The 25,269-nt window shown below is 38.2% G+C and overlaps 1 protein-coding gene across 7 annotated transcripts in view; it reads left to right on the top strand.

Moving 5' to 3' along the window:
- Positions 1 to 25,269, top strand: part of LOC124413179 (LIM domain-binding protein 2) — a 118,077-nt gene that overhangs the window by 51,222 nt on the left and 41,586 nt on the right. For 6 of the 7 annotated variants that reach the window (XM_046893577.1, XM_046893580.1, XM_046893579.1 and 3 more), the window contains exon 1: positions 18,785 to 19,604. The exons of the other annotated variant lie outside the window; for it this stretch is intronic. In XM_046893577.1, coding sequence (XP_046749533.1) covers positions 18,868 to 19,604 — 737 coding nt within the window. In that variant the 5' untranslated portion in view covers positions 18,785 to 18,867. Of the gene's footprint in view, positions 1 to 18,784; positions 19,605 to 25,269 lie in introns of those variants that run through there. 7 annotated transcript variants of the gene reach the window in all.

Below are 25,269 nucleotides of genomic sequence, written 5' to 3'. Positions count from 1 at the left end.
ACGCCGCTGCTACTCGGGATTCCAGTCCTCCACCCCCCCCCCCCCCCCCCCCATCGCCGTCCTCCCCCCTGTTCCTCTGTACTGCGACTGGAACCTGTTCCACCTCCCCCTCATCCCCCTCATCCCCCCCGCACCTTTACCCAGTCCGAGTTTGTTCGTGTTTCTCTTCGGCGCGCGCGAGACTGTGCGAGAAAGACAAGACGAGCGGGCGAGAGGTAAAAAGAACGGGACGAAGAGCGTCCGCGAGAAGGAGAGAAAGGTTGAGAGAAAGAGAGAAAGAGAGAGAGAGAGAGAGAGAGTGAGCGGAACGTGTGCACGCGCTGCCATTGTTTGCCGGTGTGTGTATCTCCGCTATCTTTCTTTCCTTCTTCTTCCTCACTCGATTCTCACACAGTAAAGGAAAAAGATGTGTAAGAAGCAGCGGCAGTGAAAGAAGAAGAAGAAGAAAAAGAAGCAAGAAAGATAGGAAAAAAATACTACACACAAAAAAAAAGGGAGCTGAGAGAGAAAAATCTAACTAAAGTAAAAAAAAAAAAAAAAGAAAGAAAAAGAAAGATTTTTTTTTAGTTTCCTCTCTTTAATTCTTTGCCTTATTTTTAAAAAAAATCTTTTTACCACTTTTTTTCTTTATTTGTATGTACGTATATTATACATATATATATATACATACATACACACACATACATTATACATATATGTATTCCTCTTATTACGCTTCTTCGATCTCGCTCCTCCTTATCTTCTCTCTCCATCTATTCTTTCTGTACCTAGCTGCTAAGTTTGTCCAATATTGTCATGGATAATAATAAAGTGTATTCTATTCTATTCTATTCTATTCTATTCTATTCTATTCTTGTCTCTACGTATGTTCATACGTGCATGCATATGTACCTAATCTATATATGTATTCACATGAATATCTATACGCGCTTAATTTTGCCTACGGAGCAAACTCAGCAGCTACGGAAGATCTCTTTTGGCCAAATGCAAGGCGTCGCGTTGTGCTCCTGCGTGTATCCTGAGGTTCCTCGAATACTTTAATCCTTCGCTCAGACTTCTATGTTACTAGTTTCATTTCGATGTATTTGTAGTATGTTTAACCTGTATAGTTCTTCAAGGGCCTCGTCGAAAGCCGCGCCACGATTTCTAGGGATCCCACGTTCAAGTGGTTATCGATCTTCGATCTTTTCTTCGCCATTCGATACCACGTGACTGTGTTTGTTTGTTTTAGAGATTTTTGGGTTGGCAAGAGTGGTCAATTGTAGACTGTAATAGTTAGACGTAAGTGTAAGAAGAGAGAGAGAGAGTGAGAGAGATGACGGCTATCCGTCTAAGTACTTTCGATAGTTGTGGAATTATTCACTTTTATAGAGAGTGATTGTGAAAGTGAATGAAAAATATTTTCTAATTTCTTAATTACGAGTTTATCCTTCGTTTAGTCTTAACCCCGTTATTATAGGTACGTGTCAAAAGTTGCGTTAACCTAGATGGTCATCTGCAATCCATTTTTTATATGAAAAATCGTTGTTTCGCAATCTTATACGAAAATCAATATCTTCAAAGTTATTATAAAGTTGCTGTAAATAAAATGCTCAAAAGTGATGTGGACTATGAAAACAATCGACTTTTCAGAGTTTCAAACGATCCCAGAAACGCGTTTCTTGATTTTTAGTTGCTATGAAAAGCTAGGGGTATGGTTTTCGAAGACAAGATTGTTCATGCATTGTTAATACTATTTGATTTCATCTAGATATATCACACGCGTCGATGAAGAGGAAATATGTTTTGTCTATGACGAAGAACGATTAAAAAACTCGCGACTTTCATGATTTTGTTCACGGAGAGATAAAAAAATTATCAATTCAAACGGATAGTGTTCGAGAACGAACGCAGAGTTTTTGGAAATGACTATTTGAAAGGCGTGAAAGTGTGAAGTTAGTAACGTTAACGTTACGAAACATTTGGAAAAAATCATTATTTTGCAATTTTTTTTTAATGACTTTGAAGTAATTAGCTTTACAAAATATTAGTATATTTTATTCAACATATATAGTTTACTAAATTTCGAGACATTTCTAAAAGTGCGAAGTAACGATGTCTCAGTAACTTTGTTAAATAATATATATATATATATAGCTTTGATTTTCAATCTGATACTTTTTTTTCACAATTTTTGTTTCAAGTTCTTCATTATTTTCATTACGTTGAATATGTCTAATGAGAACCGTACTTTGACCGTGAAAACTGAACAGCCGAATGATGGTCGGGGTGGTAAGGTTGCGAAGTTTTGGGTTTTGAACCTTGAGAGTATCTTTCAAGTCCGCGTCGCGAGGACGAGAGTTAATCAAGAAATATTTCATCGCTGTCGTTTCTCCACCTCGAATTACACAAGTTAAAAAAAATGTACTATATGTACATTATTAATTTGAACAAAAAAAAGAAGGAAAAAAAAAAAATTGTTTTCCTCCTTTTCTTGTTTTTGGTTTTTTTTCTTCTTTGCCTTCCATTGACGAAACGAAGAAATCCATTTATACAAATTATCATTAGCATCGCGGAGTTTTCTGTGTTATAAGAAACGGAAAATGTAATTTTATTAACTTTATCTTGTTTCGTTTGAGGAACTTTTTTTATTTTTATTTATACTTTTTACGCCTCCTCCTTTCTTCTCGCTCGTTCTCAATTTCCTCTACTCTTTTTTTTATTCAACCTTTTTTTTTTCAAAGTATTACACGAACTCGAATATACGAAGGGAAATTCTTTCACTTCTATGATCTGTAGATCTGGAATCTAAGACGTAGGAAATAGAGGTTGAAAAATCTGGGTAAAGGAAGGGAACAAATTAAGAAACAAGAAAAAAAAATTTATACAAGTAATTATAATTATTGAAGAGTAAAAAAATGAAGAAGGCATTTATATATTCACAAGGCTTGAAATATTCATTATAGAGTATCGTATACTTATCAAATATGATTCGTTGATTTTTAAAGTGATTTGCATTACGACAATTTTTTTTTTTCCTTCTTTCATTGCAATCTCAAACGACCTTTCAAGTATATCAATTGAAAGAAATAAAAATCATTTCTTTCGTTATATTTGAAATTCTTTCTTTTCGTGACACTCATCATATATACACACATATGCATCGATATAATTACCGATCAAGGATATTATTTAAATTTCGTACTACAGATTTATGTATAGTGTGTATATATACATGGATATAAGGCTTTGACACACACACACACAGTCAAATATATCTTATACCTCTCAATTCCATCCATATGCACACACATACACACACAAACAATCCTTGTAACCAGTGACATCGGTGTGTATGTATGGTGTTGGATATTCATGGTGGTTGCCGGAGGATCATGAGGTGGAGGGGGTGGTTACATGGTGGGGTACACTCAGCGAGCCACCCCCGCGGGGTGCTGTTGGTTGGGGCAGGAGGGGGACGGTGGCGGGGGAGAGATATTGATCAAAACCCACCCTGGCACCAAACCCCGTGCTACACCCCCGCTGAAGAGGTGGTGGCAGTGGCCCTCCGGGTCGGCGATGTCAAGGGTGCACCGGTGCCCGAGGGGCTCGAAACCCGCTACTCCGGGGTTGGGAATCACTGGCGCTGTTCTTATCGGTAACCCACCCTCAAGACCCACCCCTGCGCTTTCCCGTCCTCCTGTTATATATATATTACGTTCACGTACACCTATATATACACATATATGTATATGTATATGTATATAAATACGCACATATATGTAGCTATGTGCAGTCCGTCTATGTATTATATTATATCCGTGTACATATGTACCTATTCACCCACCTTCTCGTACCTACCTACAGAAATTCATTTATGTAGCTGGATACATGTATATATATTATTATACCCGCACTCGCATGTCCGTACATACAAACTGTATTTAATATATACATATATAGACACACATACACATATATTCATCGTCATATGTATACATATATATGTATACAAACACACACGTCTATAGTGTGGATAAATATAGTGTGTATATATAATATACAGGTGAAATCGTTCGTATGTAGGTATAGTAGTCGTAGAAATGTTTGAGTATTGGAAAAGAAAAATTGTATTTTTTTTTACAGAGAAATTTTATAGTTAATATAAATAAAAGTATTAAATTATTATTAGGTATGCATAGATAATTGACAAATATGTTTTCGTGCCTTTTTTGCAGAGAACAATTTTTTTTTTTTTTGTCACTATATCCGAAGGGTTTTTCTGTTTTTGTTGTTGTTGTTGTTGTTGATGTTGTCGATTGTTATGAAAAAAAATTATCGTTACAATGTATAATCCTCATATTATCAATGGATTGAACTCTGGGTAAAAGGAAAAAGTTTTAATCTTGTCGTATATTTATTTATTTTTTTTTTCTTATACGGGAATTAAGTCCCACCTAAAATCATAGTCTAATCGAAGGAACCGGAAACTGATTTGTGAGGATGATTGATAACCGTTCTATCAAAAAAGTGGAATAAATAGAGAGAATGAAAAAGAGACGTTATTTGGCCGTTGACTTTTGCACAGAGACTAAGTTCGCGGATCGAATTCCGATGAATAACTCGTGCATTTCGGATACATATATTATGCAGATCCGCTTGAATGATGGATTCGTTGGTCTTCAAATTCGTCGCTTCATGGATAGGGGTATACAGGTACCTATCGATTGAATTAATCGAATCTGCATGTTCGTACGTGCTTAATTACCGGTATACGTATAACGCTGCGCATACCTGCCATACACATACACATGACATACGGCATTATACCTACATTCTATTATACATATATGCGCGTAGCTTCGTTCGATTCCGGTAAAAGCCATCGCCGAACGCCAACTGTTGAACGAATCGTATTTATAGATATCATATGTGTGCCGTGTTTATTTTAACTGCGGTTGTATTGCCGCGTGTCACATGTGTGTGTACCTACACATGTATTATAGGTTGTTAGGTGGTACGAATGCTGCTGCTGATACGATCTGTAAAACCCGAAATAATTTTCCCGGCTGTGATTGTTATATATATATATATATAGATAAAAAAAATTACAACAATATATATATATATATATATATATATATATATATATATATAAGTATAAATGTTTATTCCATGTGTGGAAGTAAGAAAATTTGGTACCCGTGTTTCGAGAAAATATTCATCTATTAAAAAATATTTAACGTTTGTAACATGAGAGGTGCGAGGAATATACGTGTATATAAATATTTTATACTTCACGAGTAAAAGAAACAACAACAACAACATAAAAAAAAAAAAACATAACAAATAAATAAATAAACAATTTATTTCTCTTCAAATTCTAAAGTTTATTTCGTACACGTTGTCGAAAAATTTTATCTATAAACGGAAAAATTCTGGAGGCAAAAAAGTTTCAAGTGTCAGTGATATCGATGAAAAGTTAGAAAAAAAAAAAAAAAAAAAGTTGAACGTTGCGTGTGTGTGTGTGTGTGTTTTTTTTTTCTTATCTGAAACAGCACTCGAGTCAGATCAAAGATTAACGATATTTCGAATCAGGTGTATATGGGTGTGACTTGCAAGGTCTGAGATGCAGGGGTTGGCCGGAAAAAAAATGAGCAAAGACAAAAAAAAAAGAGAAAAAAAAACCGTGAAAGAAAAATACGGAAGGTGTAACAGTAGACGAATTTAACCCTGGGTGTTTAAATGCTCGTAAAAAGAAGAAAGTAAAAAATAAAGAAGGTGGGTGAAAAAAGGAGAAAAGAAGAAGAAGAAGGTTAAAAAAAAAAAAAAAAAAATAGAAAAAGAACGGATAATTGGCGTTGAAATTAAAGTTGCCCGTGAAATAAATTAGGCAAGTTAATTGAAGCGACGTTACTAAAAGTACAGCAGAGAGAGAAGAGGAAAGAGATTAAGAGAAGATGCAGGTTCGGGACTTTGCAAATTTATTGCATATGTCTCTATACCTGCGCGTATATAGTTATCTGAATGTGTATGTAGGTATCATTACTTGACTTGACCATCTTCCTCCGACACCGTGAGAGCATGCTGCGATATACCTGTATAGCTACGCAATTTGTGCAAAGTCGTGAAAAACATTCTCTCCCAAGATTGCAAGTCTTTCTCCAGACGTTCGCGCTCAGCAGCTGAAAGAAGATACGCGTGTATTTTACTCGGCGCGTGATGCACGGGGGGGGGGGGGGGGGGGGAGGGGGGAAGAAAGACAAAAAAAAATTAATAACAGGTACATTATACGTATATATATGTAGAGGCATTTCACTTATAGTGATAAGATACCTGCTGCTGCTGCGTTGTTTATTATACCACAGTTAGCGTCTTCGTTAAACGTTTCCTCATTCTTACAGGCTTATCTGTTTCAGTGCAACGTATTATTATAATGCAACCGCATCTCGCAGCGTTCGCCATTATTTTTTTTTTTTTTTTTGTCTCTTTCTTCTTTCGTTCTTTTTTTCTCTTTGGGTTTTATTTGATTTTTTTTGCTTTTATTCCTCGTTCGTCGTTATTGTAGATTTATTTTCAAATTTTTTTTTTCTTTCGTTTTTTAGTTTGTTCTGTTACTGTTTAACATTTGCTTCTCTGTGTATTCTTGTGTATGCTTCTTACTTCTGTGTATCACAGCTAGTGGTTTGGTTGTATTGTTATACGTACGTTGGGGGCACGTGATCTTGTATTACAAGCGTGCTAGCGGTGCCACGTGATTGCGAATTGCGTGTATAACGCGGATCGACGACGACGTCGTCGTCGTTAATTTCCATTCGTTATAATTAGTCGCACATAATTTTGCACGTGAGGCAACAAATGATTACTTTATATAGGTTATCGTTTTAAAATTTCTTCAAAACTACGCAAATTTTATCGGCAGTCATCAGTCTTTAATCAGTTTAATATGATCGGGTAATATCGCAAGAGAAGACAGTATTTCGTATTGATGATAATGATGATCGACTTTCTCTTTTTTTTTTAATTTTTTTTTATGTGTAACTAACGAAACACAGTGTAGTTTGATATTTCATTGTACTTTTGCATGCAAACTCTCTCTCTCTCTCTCTCTCTCTCTCTCTTTCTCTCCCCTTGTTGTTTTCTCTTTTTCTCTGCAGACCGTGCACCTGCAGGCGCTTTACAAATTGAAGAAAATGCGATTATAATATGAAGTAGGACTCGGCCGAGTGCTCGAGCCCCCGAGACGTAGACTGGGATTCTGAAAATTAAAGGAAATTGAGGGAAAAGCATCTCCTCGAGTCATTTGTTAATTGTAATACAAAGTAAATTTTTTGTAATATTGCAAATTTAGGTATTTTATATATATATTATATATATATATATATATATATTATATATATATATATATATATATTATATATATATATATATATATATTATATATATATATATATATATATATATATGCACAGTAAATCGAAAGACGCAGATTATCTGAGAAGAAATTTATAAATTCTGTAACCACATTGTACGTACGTGTATATGTTTTAAAATTTTTTTTAACTGTTTAAAATTCTTTCAACTTTTCCCATTATAAATAATATCAATTTAATACGAAATAAAAATTTTTCATAAAATTTTTATTACATCAATTCTCGCGGCGTTCTTAAATATCGTGCATATATAGCTCGTCGTTGAATAAGTTTTGTGTAAAATCGAACCAAACGGATTATCCCGGAATTCATTAAATCCGAGCACAAATCATTGATCTTTTTTTTTTTTTTTTGTGGCCTTTTTACGTACCTATACCTATAAACTCGTATAATGTAATATATACACCTAAAATCTGCATAATACGAGTCTAACGACGATGATACTGATTAAAACGATTTAATTGATCACGGGAAAAGATCTCAGGACTACAGAATGGTGTCTGCACCATAGCCATGAAGGTGTGACCGATATCAGAAGACGGCGTGTATATATATATATTAGGGTGGCACAAAAAAACCGACTGTTTTTTTTTTTTTTTTTTTTGAGTCACGTGTGACAAAATGTTAGTTTTTGATGTTTTAAGAGCCCACTACAAAAGACAGTTCAAGAAAAAAAATTTAAAAGGTCGCTCCACATTTTTTAAAACGTCAGAAATTGTCAAAAATCGATTTTTTTTTTTTTAATTTTTTTTCTCGTTACGGTATAATTTTATAGACAAAAAAAATAAGTTTCCGAAAGTTTCAGTTCAAAATTTGAATTTCGAAAGGTCGCTCATAATTTTTTTTCAATTTTTTCGTGCATTTCTTTGGATCTTTTCGAGCGACCTTTTAATCTTCATACTAAAACTTCATAAATTTTTTTTATTTAATTTAGTAAGAAAGAATCGATAACAATACACCACGACATGAATTAAAAATCAAACAAAATACTGAAAATATAATTTTTTTAATTCAATTTTTTGACGATTTTTGACATTGTAAAAAATTTGGAGCGACCTCTTAAAATATTTTTTTTGAGCTGTCCTTTGAAACGGGCTCTTAAAACATCAAAAACTAACATTTTGTCACACGAGACTCAAAAGAAAAAAAATAGTCGGTTTTTTTGCGCCACCCTAATATATATGTATAAACGCCTGTAGGTATCACGTTGATCGACCTGCACGAGTCACGGAATTAAGTTAGCGCCTGATTGTCTTATCATCTTTACAGACGACGATCTAATTAACACCTATCGCATCTCTACGCGTCCACGTAAATCCGTGTTTTTTTTTTGTTTTTTTTTGTTTTTTTTTATTTTTATTTGTATGTGTCTATACATGTGTTTGCATGATGTTTAGACGCTGGAACTACACCACCAATCGTTCGTTAATTCGGTCTTGATTATTTCCCTTTAATTACTTAACTAGATAACGAGTAAAGCGGTTCGATCGGCCAGCTTAAAGTTAGCTTATAAATAAAAAAACATATTTTTTTGTTGTTCGCCTGATTCCCTCCAAGTTATGATTATAACATTTTAACTTTATTGTTTTTATTTGTTTATTTTTTTTTTACACTCATTAGTAACCAAATCATATATACGAATGACGTATAATATATCCAACAGTTAGGAACTAGAAATAACATCATACGTTAATATAAACGTAAAATCAGAAAGAATAATAACTAAATTTGAATACAAAAAAAGAAGAGGAAATAATAATAATAGTATATAAATTTTAAAGTATAATTTCTTAGTGCATTGAAAACTAATTAGTGCGTAATGATATACCTGTTTATGAAAAATCATTCATGTTATTATTATTATTGTTGTTGTTGTTGTTGTTGTTGTTGTTGTTGTTATTGTTGTTATTTTGTCGTCTATAATAATTATAAATCAACTTATTATACAAGTAGTGTCTACGGTGTGCAGAACTACCTACTTGTTACAGTCGGGGCGTAAAAATCTGTGATAATTAATTGATGGGGGAGCGGTTAAACGGTTTAATGGACTCGTTGCATCGGAATTATGGTTTCTACACGTCATCATCCTTATATCACGAAACAGATTATTATACTCATAGGCGTGCAACAGTTGTCTCGTATAGTGAACAACAACAACAGCAATCTTAATCGATTGAAAAATTTAGCCAACGTTTATAATCAGAGTATGTGAAATTTGAGTTTGATGTTTTTTTTTTCAACCAAACTTTTGTATAATCGTTAAAGTTGAAAATTTTTTCATCAATTATACACATTGATCGGCAAAAGAATTGATTGAAACAAACTTAATTTGAGAATAATTATTACTGAACGAAATGCGTTTAACTATCAATATTGCTTTTTTTGTTTTAAACAGAGTTTCGAATAGGAATTATCTAAAAAGATAGAAATAATCGATGCGTCGATTAATCGAGACCAAAACAATAATCGAACACGACTCGATTGAATCGGTAACAATTAATCGGTTAATCGATTATTTGGTATTTTTTTGAAACGACGCGTTTAAAACTCAATTTGCGTAAATTTCATTACGTAGTCATAATATTCTTATTAAACTTTAGATAAAAATATTCAATCATCCTTCACTTATTATAATCAAATATAGGTATTTAGTAACTAATACAGTAATAACAATCGATTTTTAATCACACAAATTGATGTTGTATGACATTGTTCATGGTAGTAAAAAACGGAAACCAGATTATGAGGAAAAATAATCGATTATACTCGATTAGTCGGGGGGAAAAAAATGATAAATTTAATCGAAAATCGATTATTTTTTGTAATTATTAATTATTACAAATTCTTCATTTGCATGTAAAACCTACATCCATGTTTCTTAAATAATCCAGGGTGTAGCCAGCTTGGTATAACATATATGCTTGTCGTACGCGCACACCGGAAGTGGACGATACCTACGCCGCTTTTCTTATACCTGATTCCACCGCTCGAAGGTATATTCGCGTGTGCCGTTATTTAGGCATTCTGCAATCTGACAAACCTCTGGTTATTCCCATCTAATTACTCTACTACTCGTTCTTGCATACCTCGAAACGTTGAATTTTTCCTTTCACAGATATTGATCCCCACGGCTTATACGCCGGCTAATCGCTACGGGTTTTTACTACCGGTGCAACTTACCTGCTCATTTTCCTCGAATTTATACGTACATACACTATACACTGATACCTTTTCAAACCCATATTACAGTCAGCCTTCACCTAGGATACTTTTTTCGGTAATGAACTTTTCAACGTTAACTTTTTTTTTTCTTCATTCTTCGTTTGACAATGATTCAGAATTTTTACAATATCGTACAGTAACGTAATCGAGTTTGATAATTGTAACGACAAAACTGATCTTGTTGAAGAAGTATTGTGTATATATGTGTATATATATATAATATATATAAGACATAATTAGCCTTCGCAGTGTTGAAATTTGGAAAATTTACTTTTCCGGAAAACGATTATCTATCCTGTGTAGGCACTGCACATAACGCGATATATTGGACGTTATTGAGAAATTGGTCGACTAATTCGCCGGTCTCTTTCCGCCTTCTCATTAATTCTAAGCGAATTAGCAGTAGTTAGTTTTTACCAATCGCGTTTTATGTAACTTATTTTGACTTTCGTCGTAGTAAAAAGTCTAATCACCGACGTGAAAATATTAACTTACCGTTACCGGCGCAATTCCGCATGCATGCATGAAAAATTTCAAATACAAATATCAGAAAAAAAAAAAAAAAAAAAAGTAAAAGTTTGATTTTACGTGCATATAATAATTATATTAACTAATATTCCGTAAGTAAAATTTCCACATTTTTAAATTAAATAAGGAATAAGAAAATTTTTTCGCCTCAATGAAAATCCGACGCAATTTTAATCTTTTATACTCCCTATACCTTTCACTCGATCGGTAAAGACCGACTACTGTTGCATCGGCTTAATCTCGATCGCGTGCAATGATGATGGATATTTTATTGAATATCTGGGACGGTTCGGGACATTTACACAACTCCTTTTCGACTGCGTCGGAGGAGGAGGAGGAGGAGGAGGAGGAGGAGAAGGAGGAGGAAGAGGCCGGGGGGGGGGGGGGGGGGGGGAACAAGACGATGAGTAGATCCTGGGCCCGGGAGGTCAACGTACAGGCGTCTGGCGTGACCAAAATCATACAGGTATATACCCACGGAGGAGCCCGCTCGACTGTGACTGCAGTTCTTCCTTCTCGTCCGTCCGTCCGTCCGCCAGGACTCTTTATATTCGGCCTGTATAATTATTATATACTCCCCGACCGGCCGACCTGCACAGCTCAGCTCAGCTCAGCTCAGCTCGCAATCAGCTCGGCTTGGTTCAGTTCTTTCCTTGCTTCTCTCTTTCTCTCTCTTTCTCTCTCTCTCTCTCTCTCTTTATATATCGCGCGCGCGGGCGTTGCCAGCCTCTCATATAATAATTCCGCGTGGGAATTTCTCCGGAACGTCGAGTTTTTTTTTTTTTTTTCTGTTTTTTCTCCTCTTCTTCTTCTTATATTTCTTGTTTTTGTTTTCCTTTTCCTTTTCTTTCCATATCTCCTCTCTCTTTCTCTTTGACCAGTTTTTTTTTTTTTTTTTTTTTTTTTTTTTTTATCTCTCGTTTATTCGACGGATTTTTTTCAATTATATAGATTTTCTCAGTCGCGATTCTAATTTTTTTCACCCAACAACGGTCATATGTAATATCATATATATATATATATATATATACTATACGTGAAACGTGCAGTGAGAAAAATTTCTACTCAGGATTAATCTTGTTTTTTTTTTTTAAATTAATATCGTAAACGTATAATCTGTAATTTTTATTTTTTATTTTTTTTCCCCCCGCTTCTTCACCGTAACCGGAAAACTTTCATTCTTGAAGTATAAAATGAAAATTATGTTTCTTTTAGTTGGGTAACCGGGAAATCATCCAGTACCTACATGTCTATGACATTCTTTTCGGTTTTTATTTATTACTCGTAGTGAATTATTATTATTTTTTTTTTTTAATAAATCATAATTGAAATCATGAGTATGTAGGTAGTAAATCCGGTCAATTAGCAAATGTGAATCACATATTTACAAGCTTTAACCGGTTGCACAAATAGGCGCGTTACGTAGCAATAAGGGACGTAAAGTTTGGCGTTAAAGTGCATCGCGTCGCGAACGTCTTTGGGCCAAAGTCCATCGTGAGTTCGTTTAAGTTAAACTTGGGCAAGGTTAGGTCAGGTCAGGTTAGGTTAGGTTAGGTTATAGGGTACACACGCATACCAGCCCCCCCCCCCCCCCCCCCCCCCCCCCACGTCGTCTTCGTCGTCGTCGTCGCAGGGCGGTGGGTATTACTCGGTCTTCGGACAATGCCGTTGGTTTCTTTGGATCAGGTTGGGTCCGAGTGCAGGAGGAATATACCTGTGTGGGGTGTCGCACAGGGTAGATTAATGGTCCCGGGGAATTCTTGGTAGTCTACAGTGGATGGGTATGTGTCTCGGAACGGCGGTGGCGGCACATCCACAGCCCCCAAAAACGTAAGGTCGTATACCCTTGCGTGCATGTACGTCTCATGCCCATGACCTGAATCATCCCAAACAGTTGTTGTCACGGGGACGTTTTTTGGTTGGAAATCATTCCGCGATTCTAAAATCGTTTGAATCTTAAGCGGCGTTGATCGTCGTCGACTCGGTCGATACGTGAAGTTCAAGAATCTTTCTGTTCTACTGAACAGTAAATAAATAGTAGTGGAACGAAACTGTCTAGATTAAGAACTTTGAGTTATACCCCGTAGATTTGTAATCTAGAATGTTGAGCTACTGATGATGATAATACTAAATAATATGAATGAAAACTGAAAGACATGATTGATTGTAAGGACTGAATGGATGAAAATTTTATCGCACGTGTTTGTATTGTTTATCTTATATATGAGGTCTCATTTGTATTATGTTTTTATGTTCTAATCGTTGAAGCAATCGTTCGATATTAGTGGAAGGACAAATTGATGTTAAGGAATTATTTGAAGCAAGGTTAATAATAATAAAATGATTGACGCTACCGTTAGCAAAACTTGTTAGTGGAGACAATTGAACTATTATTACACTGGATATGTTGGTACTTGTGTTCAAAGGTTAATGGCATAGCTGTAACAAAATGAAAATGAATTCTTGGTGTATTATTGTGCATTGTTATGCGTTGTGACATTTGTCACTTCGAGGACCCTCGCGAAGGGTCCAAAAGCTGGACTTTGGCCATTCGGGATTTTGTGGCTAGTCTCTTTGGTACGGTAGCGTAGCGGTGATCCCTTACTCCCGGGCTTCTCTCTCTCCCCCTCTCTCTCTCTCTCCTTTTTCCTTCTCCTTCTTTTCTTTTCTACCTGCGGCTTCGACGAGTACCGCGTTGGTTACCTGCAGGTTAACCCGGGTTTCCCTCGACGCCGCGATGTCCAGTCCTTCTTAAGCCGCTGTCGAGACTCTGGATCGGACACGAGTTTCCCGAAATTGGAGGCCTCGCTTAGCTCGCCTTCTTCTGTTTTTCTTCGTTTAGACTTGATTCTCTGTATTTTTCGTTCTTTTGGCTATTTTGCCACTGCCTTTCACCACCGACGAAGGTGAATCTTCCACACAGAGACGTCTTTGCGGTTCAATATGTAATGGCCATAATCGTAATGACGATCAACCCAAGATAAACTTTGTTCACGTTACATGTCTTCGACATTTTATGATCAGATCTAGGAATCTATTGGTCGCACACTTTTCTCACTTCCTCTTCCTGTTCCTGCATTTCTTTCTCTAGGTACACGATAAATCCTACCTCCTAGTCTCTGTTCCACGTTATACATACATACGTGTGTTACGCGCAAGGTTAACGACACTCTTCTATCCTACCAGAGAGGCTGGATAGTCGGACGATGACAGTGGACGCTAGTGATGCCGTGAATCGTAATATGCCTCTCGGTATATCACGTTGAAAGAAAGTTTTTCGAGAGGGTTACACGATGCGTATCTATACATACACAATATGTATCTATATATGTATATATAAAAATAGATAGATAGATATACGCACTATGTGTAGTATGAATTGTATACCAAATACCCGGAGCGTTTGGAAAATGTTACTGTAGGCACAAGTGGTTTCATGCGTCGGAGAAAAATTGACACACTGTTTATATTATCTCTGGATTCTTAATTTCTTTTTTTTCTGTTTATTTATTTATGTTCGCATTCTTCGTTTCTTCAAAAGGTTTAGTCTGCACACGATGCATGTTTGTATAGGTATGTGCAAGAAATCTCTTCTCACCGAAGATCTATCCGTCGTCAGAGATTGAATTTGTACATTTGTAAAGGATGTAACATTCGGACATGTGGATAATGAAAGGGATACATGACATCGGATATAGATACGACTACCTTGGAGGGTGAGGCTCGTTAATTTATCATTTTCTCCTTATCACACCTGTACCGATGATCTATACTATGGCAAGGTTGTCGAGCCGTTAATCAAGTCACGTTCATCGATCACTATGCTTGTCTATTTCTATAGTTTTGTATAACATGCATGTGTATACTATACTATATACATGGTGTCCATGAATATGCGCGTATTTTATACCTATACTGTTACGTCACTCGTCTCTACATCTTCATCTGTAACAGAAGAAACGGATGATGAAGCAAAAGACAGAGAGAGAGAGGGTGAGAGAGGGATGGAGGGAGAGAGTGGAAGAAAGGAAGATAGGAAAATTAGGGGAGACTAAATCTATAACATGTGTAACACCGATTGATCGTCGACGCGTTCCCTCTGTTCACCGCAGGTTTGGGGTGTCGTCAAACTCCCTTGTTGGAGTTGATAATATGAGAAATAATTCCATCCTTTTTATACGCAATCTGTAAAGAAACAGTATCAGGTATTTATTCTGGATAATATCTGGACTGAGGAACCAATAGAAGATAATTGTTTAAAATAATTACTTTTCTTTCCTCCTTTCAGTCTTTGGCTAGTTTATTTGTTATTTGTTATTTATTAACATTTTTTTCTTATCCCCATCTCGTTATTTTATCTTACCATCCCCCCATATTCCCACCGTAAGAGGAACGGCGAAAACAAACGGGATCGGGGGTGGGTGGATGGGTAGGTGCGGAGGTACGGGGGTGGTTTGTGGGGCAATATAATGTCTGTGGAAGTGTAGTGTAGACGCTTTTGGAGCAGAACGACGACGAAACGCGTCCTTTGCTCACGTGGGCCTCCCCCATCCGAGAATATTCGCAGCCCGAGAGAGGCGAGCAGAAGAGGAAGATAGAGAAGCAGGCGTCGTGTTCTGGGGGATCGAGAGTAAGAGAGAGAGAGAGAGAGAGAGAGAGAGAGAGGGAGAACGAGCTAACCGGAGAGCTCCCAGTCGCTCCTCCGTGACCCCCACCCCCCACTCGGTTCCCACTCTCCCGTGCTTTTTTACTTTGGCTGTTTCCCCCACCTCCGTCGCATCCCCCTCCCTCCCGCACCCCTTCTCTACTCCTCCAGCTCGCACATAGCTACTACTCTCTTCTCGCTCTCTCCCCTCGACTACAGTTGTCTCCGTCTTTTTCAGCTTGCTCTCTCTCTTTCTCTTTCTCTTTCTCTCATTTGCTCACTCACTCACTCGACGACGACGACGACGACGACGACGACGACGACTCGACTGTGGCGCCGCCAGTAACGCCGCCGCCGCAGTTATGCTAACGCGACCAAAGAGGCAGGGCGGATTTCTGTAGCGAGTTGTGCCGCGGCGGACGTTGTTACGTTCTACTTGATTCGCGGGGATGGTTTTTGAATGAACGCGGTTTTATGAAGGAACATTGTTGATATTCTTACGAGGGAAGGCATTTAAACAATTTAAGTTATATTAAAACCGCATGCTAGGGCGTATTATCTCGTAGTTGTTGTTGTTGTTGTGTGTGGTAATTGTGAGATTGTGAACGGGGTTTGATGGTTGAATGAAATGAGGAAACAATGAATTGTAAATAAAATAAAATCATGCACGTGAGACAGGAAGAATAAAGTAAAACGATATTGTGAATAGTGAAGAATTAAAAGAGGATTTAGGTGTGTACGTTTAGATTCTTATTTTCAAAGCTGTGCTATTCGTCCAGCTTTTAATTGTAGAAAACACAGTGTGGGAATATCTGTGTTTCATTTCATCATTGTGAGTGTGGTTAATGATAATATGAATAATAACGATATCGGTGTATAAAATTCCGAGATGATCGGGGGTGGCTACGGGATAAAATTAAACGCCGGTTAATAAATAATCGGTCGCAAGTGTTATTTCCAAAGTTGTATTTATTACATCGGTTGGTTGAGATTTTTTTCGTTCGATGACAGAACAACTCGACTTGCCGGAGTAAAAAAGGGGGAGAAAGAGAAATTTAAGTAAACTTCGGAAATATATAATTATCAAAATTTGGCCAATTCCGAACGATAGAATTTTGCTGAAACAGCCACAGCGATAGCTCGCTTTAAATTGGTGATCGTCGTCGTCGTCGTCGTAGTCGTCGTTGTTACCCTCGTCACGACGCAACGATGTTCTTCGGTCCCGGTCGACCTGGCGTCGCGCGATCGCTCGGAGACGATAAATACACGCCGATAGTAACACCGTGCTGCATCACCACCACCACCACCACCTCCACCTCCACCACCTCCAGCGGCCGATGCGTCGCGACGACGACGACGTGACAGCCACGTGCTACGAGCACCGGCTTCGGTACACACGGTGAAATAAACCGCGTGCATAGAACGAGAGGACGACACGCACCTCTGTAGAGGCTGTAGAAGACGGTGTAAGGAACAAAGTGCAATATTGTTTGTCGCTCTCCGAGGGTGAGAGAGAGAGAGAGAGGGAGAGAGAGAGAGAGTTGGCTGAGAAGTAAGAGCGAAATTAAAGCATTAAACTCTTGATCGTTATCCTTATCGTCAATATCATCATTGGTGAATGATAATGAATATAATATTCAAGGTGTGAAAATAGAAATTTCTATTTCGACATTATTATATGTGTATGTGCGTTATCAACGGATCATTCGTGATGTGAGCAATTCGATGTATTCGGTTGGTGCAAGTAAGGGGGTGGATTGGTGAAATACTTTGTTGCGTTGACGTAAAGGAAGTCCTCGTAAATCGTCGAAACGAGAAACGTGCAGGTGGTTCGTTTCTATTCCTTCACTTATCTGAGCGGAGGCCGTGTGATTGTCGGTTTGATATTCGTGAAACTGACGAATTTATCGAAACATATATATCTACATCGCGTTATAGTTATAACAATAACGACAATATAGGAAACCGCGGTGACTTTCTTTTTTTTTCTTTCTTCTTTATTTGAGCCTCCCCTTTTTTTTTTGTTTTTTTTTTGTTTTTGGGTTCGTTTTTTTCACGCTCACCTAGTTCACGTATATAGGCGATGCAAGAATTTTTCAAACAGAAAACACGAAACTAGGATAACTGATCGACGATAACGACGGTGTGTTTTGTTTTGTTTTTTTTTGTTTTTTTTTGTGTGTGATAAAGTTACGACAGAGGGAAAGAGTGTGAGAGAGAGGGGGGGAGATAAAGTATAAATAATAACAATAATAATAAACAAAACGAATAATAAATTTAAATAAACGTTTTAAAAAAAAAATTTCAGTGATTCAGTGAAGTGAATCTTGCAAGGAGTATCGAGGTTGTTGTTTTCAAAAGAGAGAGGGAGAGAGAAAGAGAGAGAGAGAAAGAGAGAGAGAGAGACAAAAAAAGAGTGAGGGATATAAAGAAAGTGAGTGTCTTGACGATGGCGATGTGGATAAAATAATAATAATAATAACAATAATAATAATAAACAAAAAAAAACAAGTTGACAAGAAAAACAAGAGAGAAAAACGAGTGAAATATGTGAACGACGAAGAGAAAAATAGAGAAAACATACATTTATCTTTCTTTTTGTACTCTGCGATAGAATTTCGAGGATTACAAAAGAGAGAGAAACATCGTCCAAGTATAACTGGATGATAATTCCGATGAGAGAAACTCGATCGAGTGATACGCCATACCTGTATAATTGAAGAACAGAATTTAAGGAAACAACTGTTGTTGTTGTTGTTGTTATTATTGTTGTTGCTGTTGTTGTTGATTTCTATTCTTTCGTTCGTCGCAAGGGTGTTGTGAATGCAGGTGATGAAAATCTACGCGGGAATCTCTATCGCCCGATAGATAAAGAAGGGTTGGTTGCCTACCGTCTGAGAGAGAGAGAGAGAGAGCCGCAGGGGCGTAGCAGTTAGACGTGCACCATACCTCATCGCCACCTTCTAAGGGAGGATACCTCTAAGGGTAAAATTGCCTCGAAACCAGAGACGACGACGACGGCTCGAAGCGAAGACAGGAAGCGTCCTGGAGGGGGGAGTGATGCCGGTGCGGGTGGCGCAGCGCCCCGCTAGTGGTATCCTCCACTCCGGTGTCTCGTCCGTCCCTGCAGGAGGCGGTGGTCCCAACTCCGTCCTCGGCAGCGGCGTGTCTGGCACCTCGGGCCGGTGCCTAGGGGGGCCCCCCTCGGCGATACTCTCGCCGCCCCTTGGATCGGTCGTTAATTCGGGCGCCGCGAACCCCCTCCAGGCCATGGCGTCGGCCGCGGCCTCCCTGACCCAGCTCAACAACATGGCGAACGGGCCCCTTCCGCCCCTCGGCAGCGGGCCCGGCGGTCCCTCCTTGCCGCCCCCTCAGCCGACGACGACGCCGACCCACGGGGGAGGGGGGCCCCCAACGCCCCACGGGGTTTCCGGGCCTCACCTTAACGGCGCGTCGCCCAGCCCCCACCCCATGCCCCCCCACGGTATGATGGGGGGCTCGCCTCACCCCCACCCCCACATGGGGGGTGGTGGACCCTCGCCCCACCCCCACCACCCCGGCGCACCGCACATGGTCGGATCACCACATCACCCCGCTGGACCCCCACACATGCAGATGGGGCCCGGGGGCCCCGTTGGCATGCAGGGGCCGCAGGGTGGACCCGGCATGTGCGGCCCTGGTGGACCCGGACCCATGGGACCTCATCCGCATCCCCAGGGACCCGGCGTTCCTGGACAACCACCTCATATGCACAACGATCCGTTCTACTGCTCACCCTTCGGATCACCGTATTACAGGTAAAAAAGTTTTATTCGATTGATTTGTTGGTTTTTTTTGTTTCTTCTTTCTGGTTTTCTTTTTTTTTTTTCTTTTTTTCTCGTTTTGTTTTTTTTTGAACAAACGCGCGCAGGGTGCGGAAATTATTTTTGTATTATTGGTGATAACTATCTGCGAGTCAAATTTTGGGTGGGTGATTTTGTCCGAAGCGTGTTCATGGTTTTTTCTATCTCTGTATCGGTGATTAGGCATGGATTCCTGCTTATCGATTCTAAGATTGCGGCGTTGTTTTGGGTCATGATGTTTTATTGGTTATTTTACTCTTTTCCTTACGTGTATTGGTTTCTGATCTGGTGCAGTTGTTGTTGTTTAGAGTGCAGTCCTTGTATTGCAGGTTAACGCATGTCTGAAATAATTATCGAGGTGTACTCAGGGGATTGAAAAAACCGATCGATTGTACTGAAGGAAATTTTTCGACTTATTAGGGATACTTTGGTGTGTCGGGAAGTTGTCGTGAAATGTTGGTTAGAACGGTGAAAATTGAGTTTAGAAGCGGTTGGGAAAATGAAACAATTTTCCGAGAAATATTAATACTATAATACCGTGCGAAGAAATCAGGGAGAGAAAGTATAGCTGAAATTCCTTGGATATGTTTGAAAGTATTCTCAGAAATGATTTTCAGGAAAGTATCAGGACGACGTACATATATATCGTTATTGTCGACGGAGGAAAATTCTTCAGTCATTGCACGTATGAAAGTGAAAAACCCATATTTTTCTTTACTCGGCTAATAATAAATCGTCCTTCGTTGCAGATATTCGGTATAATGCATATTATAATTATTGAAAATCCGCAGTATTGACCAATCATTCTTTTAAAAAGATATTAGTTATAGCTACGAATGTAGGCAGCAGATTCGGTGAACGATTTGTTGAGTTATCCACCGCTGGCCACGGTTTGAATATAAATATTAAAATCTCATACGTTATTTTTATTATTATTCACACGTCGTCGAATATACCTTGATAAATTCGTTAAATGTAAGAGGATTATGAAGAAGAAAAAGAAAATCGTTGTAGACATATTATTAAAGACGTTCCGGAAGTCTGTGAACTACAATGTTCTTCTGTCTGTCTGTCTGTCTGTATGTCTGGCTGCGAAAGTATCAGGAACGGCCAAACCGAAGTTTGACAGCGCATGAATAAAAGAATGGATCAAAAATTGACGAAGTAGAAGAGGTAAAAGAAGAAATAGATGTCACATAAGTATACATATATATGTATATACAGATATGCAAAGGAGTAGACAAAACCGCAAAGAATTCTTTGTGTACCGATAGAGAATAGCTCCGGCATCTCTCTCTCTCTCTTTTTCTCTATCGTTCTCTCTCTCCCACAAGCAGTCGTCGTAGCATGTGATTCTTGTTCGGATATATTCTTGTGGGCACAATAACAGTATAGGCCAGGATGCCGTTATCGGTCGTGGCAACGCCAGCAAACCAGCCAAGCCAAGCCAAGCCAAGCCAGCCGAGCCGAGCCAAGTCCGTGTGGCTCGTCGAAACCCGCGCACCGTGCGTCGGTGGCCTTGGGCCGAGATCCGAGGTAAAATTCGCGCGCGTTGCCCCGGCGATACGAGAAAAAGACTTGCAAATAATGTCGAAAAAAAACAAAAACAAAACAAAACAAAAAAAAAAAAAGGAAGCAGAGAAAAAAAGTGGAAAAAGAATGAGTAGAGTGAATGAAATCGATGGAAAAGATTGCGATACGTGTGTATATGTACCTACATATATATGTATAACGACAGTTTTTTCATGTCTCGTCTTAATTTCCAAATTTGGCAATTTACGAGGTTCAACGAAATTCATCATTTTCTCGTTTTACACTTTACAATAGGAAAAATATATCCTCTCTTCAGGCTATCTTCTTTTTTATTCTTATTACTTTTCTTTTTTTTTTCTTTTTTTTTTTTGATTTTCTGCTTTTTTCGTACTTTACTTTTCGCAGACGTTGTCGTACGGTACGTCTGACCTTAGCTGCCCTGTTTTTATGCACGTAGTATACATGTATGTATGAAGTATTGCAGATAGAGCAGCAGAACTTATCGAATAAGTAATAAAAACGCGTTTTACGATAGGTATGGAAAGAATGTCAAAAAGTGAGACGATCGAAAGTATAAAAAAAATGAAAATAATAATACAAAAACAAGTGTACGAAGATAACGTACAAGGATAGAGATGCGGGCATGGAGGGGGGCTGCAAATGGCGGTCATCGTAACTTTTGCAATCGTAATATGTAGATAACGTTTGTTGTTAGTCCGTCATGTTTCAGCGACTGAATGTACGCGTATTTCAATTTTCAAAATTTTTCGAAGAAATAAACTAAGAAAGACAAAACTCTCGTAGGATGTAGGAACACACACGCATGCGTATATACGTATCTATTACAAAGCTAAAGTTTAGTAAAGTTAACGTAACGAAATATCATGAAATAATAAATCGTTGTACAATTTTAAGAGGACTTTCAAAGTGTTGGATTTTTTTAATATAAATGTTTTTTCTCTTTTTTATGATTTACCAGCTGAATTTCAGACAATCAATCCTATAAGGGTGCGAAGTAACATCTTTTCTAAAAATATATCGTTGAAGTAACTTTACTAACTAACTTCAACTTCATTATCTATTTACCAGAATTTCCTTCCACGGGTGATCTCATTGTGAGTGAGCCAAAAAATACGTAGATATTTATTTATTTCTGCGTATGCATGCATTCATGCGTGTGTGTGTGTGTATATATATATATATATATATATATATATATATATAATATATGTATAAAGTATATAACTGCGAGGACGTCGAGTCCTTCTGCAAGCAAGCTGACCTGCCCAGAGTTGTATAGACAGACGTCCGCCCATCGCTTGGTAGAATATCTCTCGAGAGTGTTGGGAACCGGATTGCAGTGCTTCGCGATGTCGGAATGAGAGGAAAAAAACAAGAGCATAAGTAAACGCAAAAGCGCGAAACAAGAACGTGGAAAACTGTTGGAAGATGCGCGAAAGTACCTAAAAAATAAGATTGAGAAGAATAAGAAGAAGAAAAAAATTATTAATAAAGGAAAAAGCTGATAAGAATGCGAAGAAAAATTATGATGTGACGAAAAAAAAAAATATAATATACATCCTTGCATGAATAAGCATCGACCATGTGTCGATGATTTGTAGAGATCCGAGTTCACTGAGAGGCTTCAGGTGCGCTTGATGATGTTCGTAAATTTCGTGGTTCGTTCTCTTTTTTTCCATTAGTTAGCTGGACAGTTTGTTGGTTCGGTTGTGTTCAGGTGCTCGGTGCAGGTGGGAGAGAGGAGGCCGCAACAACGCGACGTTGTCCGTGAACGCAGGTGTCTACAGGTGGCAAGATATATAGGGAGACAGAGAGAGAGAAGAGAGAGAAGGAGAGGGGAGAGAGAGAGGAGTGCTCACATCCTTGCCGACGCCTAGAGACGCCTAGTTCTTTTAACCCGGGCTTCACTGGCGTTATTTATTAAGCTGCTCTTACCGGTGGTTTTACTAATTATTGTTAAATCTTGTCAGAAACGAGATGAAGGAAGAAAAGTGACAAACGCGCATTGCTGACTTCGAAGTTGAAGAGAGGAAATTTTCGGGAAGGATTATGGACTTTTTTGTTTTTTACTTTTTTTGAATAAATTTTGAACTGTATAGTTCAGAGGGAATTCATTCGAATCCTATTCTTAATGGTTTTCAAGGTGTCGTTAATTCTGGAATGTTCAGAGATAAATTACTTGTTGCGGTTACTGTGTATTCAATAAGTATTATCAGTTTTTACTGTAGGATTCAAAAGTTTGAAACTATTAGCAAGTGTAGCAAAGAGGAAATTAGTTTTTGTTTATTTACTTAATCGGAAGATCTAGTGTTAACGACTCTCTACGAGGTGATGTTGTAACGTTATTGTAACGAAAGAATGATAAAAAAAAAAAAATCACTGTTTTCCAATTTTAAACTGACTCACGGAACGAAATTTTAAAAATATGAATCACAGAATTTCAGGCGGTTAAAAATTTGCGAAATAACTATAATGCGACATTTTATTATAATTACAATCATATTCTAACGCTACTATAAATGTCAAACCAAAAATGACATTTTTTTCATCGAGAAATCTTATTTTTCTTTATTTTTCGACTTTCATTAGATATATTCCGCGTTCTGCTTCTTGCTTTTGGCTAAGTGACTAACCGACTTTACGATTGAACTTCTCGACGTGTAATCTAGGATATTTCCTTTCCTACCGCCTACCGGAAGTCGGAGGTGGGTCTGTGAACCGCAAGCTAGCCTCAAAAATTGAAGCGAAAGATAGGAAGCTCGTTCTCGCCAGGAGGTAGGGCGGAACCCGAACCCCGTATCTCACGTTCCTCTGCACTGTAACATGTGCCGTTATCACTGAAGTGGAAATCTGTCAACAAGATTATCTCCGAAAATATTACATAGGTGTATGTACCTCTGGTTTGACATGTATTGTAAAAAGTCTATATATACATATACATATACATATACATATACAATTATACATATACATAGACGAGGGGTTTCGTATTTTGTTCACACGATTGTATCGCTCGATCAGCGTTACAAAGCTTCAAATTTTCTACTCGCCTCTCGGGTATATTAACTGGTTAATTCAATTTCAAAATTGTAACAAACTCGAGGAGCGACGAATCGGAAGTTGGCGCCCGTTGTTCGCTTGTATGGCAACGAGGGGGGGGGCGTTATCTTATCGCGGCCTCTCTGCGAGGATAAGAAGGCCTTGATCGCCCACTTCCACTCCCCCCCCCCCCCCAGCCTCGCTTCTCTCCCTCTTCCTCTCTCATTCTCTCTGTTTCTCTCTCTCTCTCCCTCTTGTTCCGTGCATCTCCCATTCCTACCACTTCAGTGCACTTACACCTTCAGCACCTCAACCAGCAAGCACAGACGCCGAAGCAGCGACGACGCAACTCCTAACTCTGCATCCGCACTTCAAGAGCTAAAAGTCTATATGTCATATACCATATATACTGTATATGTATATTTGTGTATATAGTGTATATTGTACATGTAGTAGAGTATATTATATATATATATATACTTTGCCGATGATCGCTATCTGCTTATCGTTACCAACGCGTAACGTCGACCCACTACGATAAGTTGACTCACGTTCGACAGAGGCGGCATTAATTTTTCTGCCTTGTTTCGTAGCTGTAATGCTTTCACGGCGTTAGGGGGAAACATTCCTGGACTGTGTTGCATCCTTGGTTCGTAAAATTCCAGTTTTCGACCCTTGAGTGAGGTGGGCACAAATGTTAGAGTTTATAAAGATTTTATATCATAGGAATTTTCTATTACCTCTGGAACTGTTCTCCTTAATATGGATTTAGATAATCAAAGTGATTAAAGCGGCTCGGATAGTCTGCTTGATGATTAATCTAGAACTTTTAGAAAAAATCGAACGCTTACTTTTATTCGATGGAAAATATCGTAACCTCCACGAATCCATTGAGTTTTGGGAGGGAGTATGATTAAGTTGAGAAATTGAACGAACCAGATTTACCTTGTGATCATCGAGAAAAATGTATAACCGAGGACTATATATCACTCTACACAGTTGATTGGTAACAACGTATACGTGATAC

This window comes from Diprion similis, chromosome 12 (assembly GCF_021155765.1).
Source record: "Diprion similis isolate iyDipSimi1 chromosome 12, iyDipSimi1.1, whole genome shotgun sequence".
Lineage (NCBI taxonomy): Eukaryota > Metazoa > Arthropoda > Insecta > Hymenoptera > Diprionidae > Diprion > Diprion similis.
The sequence above is the reverse complement of the archived record's forward strand: the minus strand, read 5'-3'. Positions and strand labels throughout refer to the sequence as shown.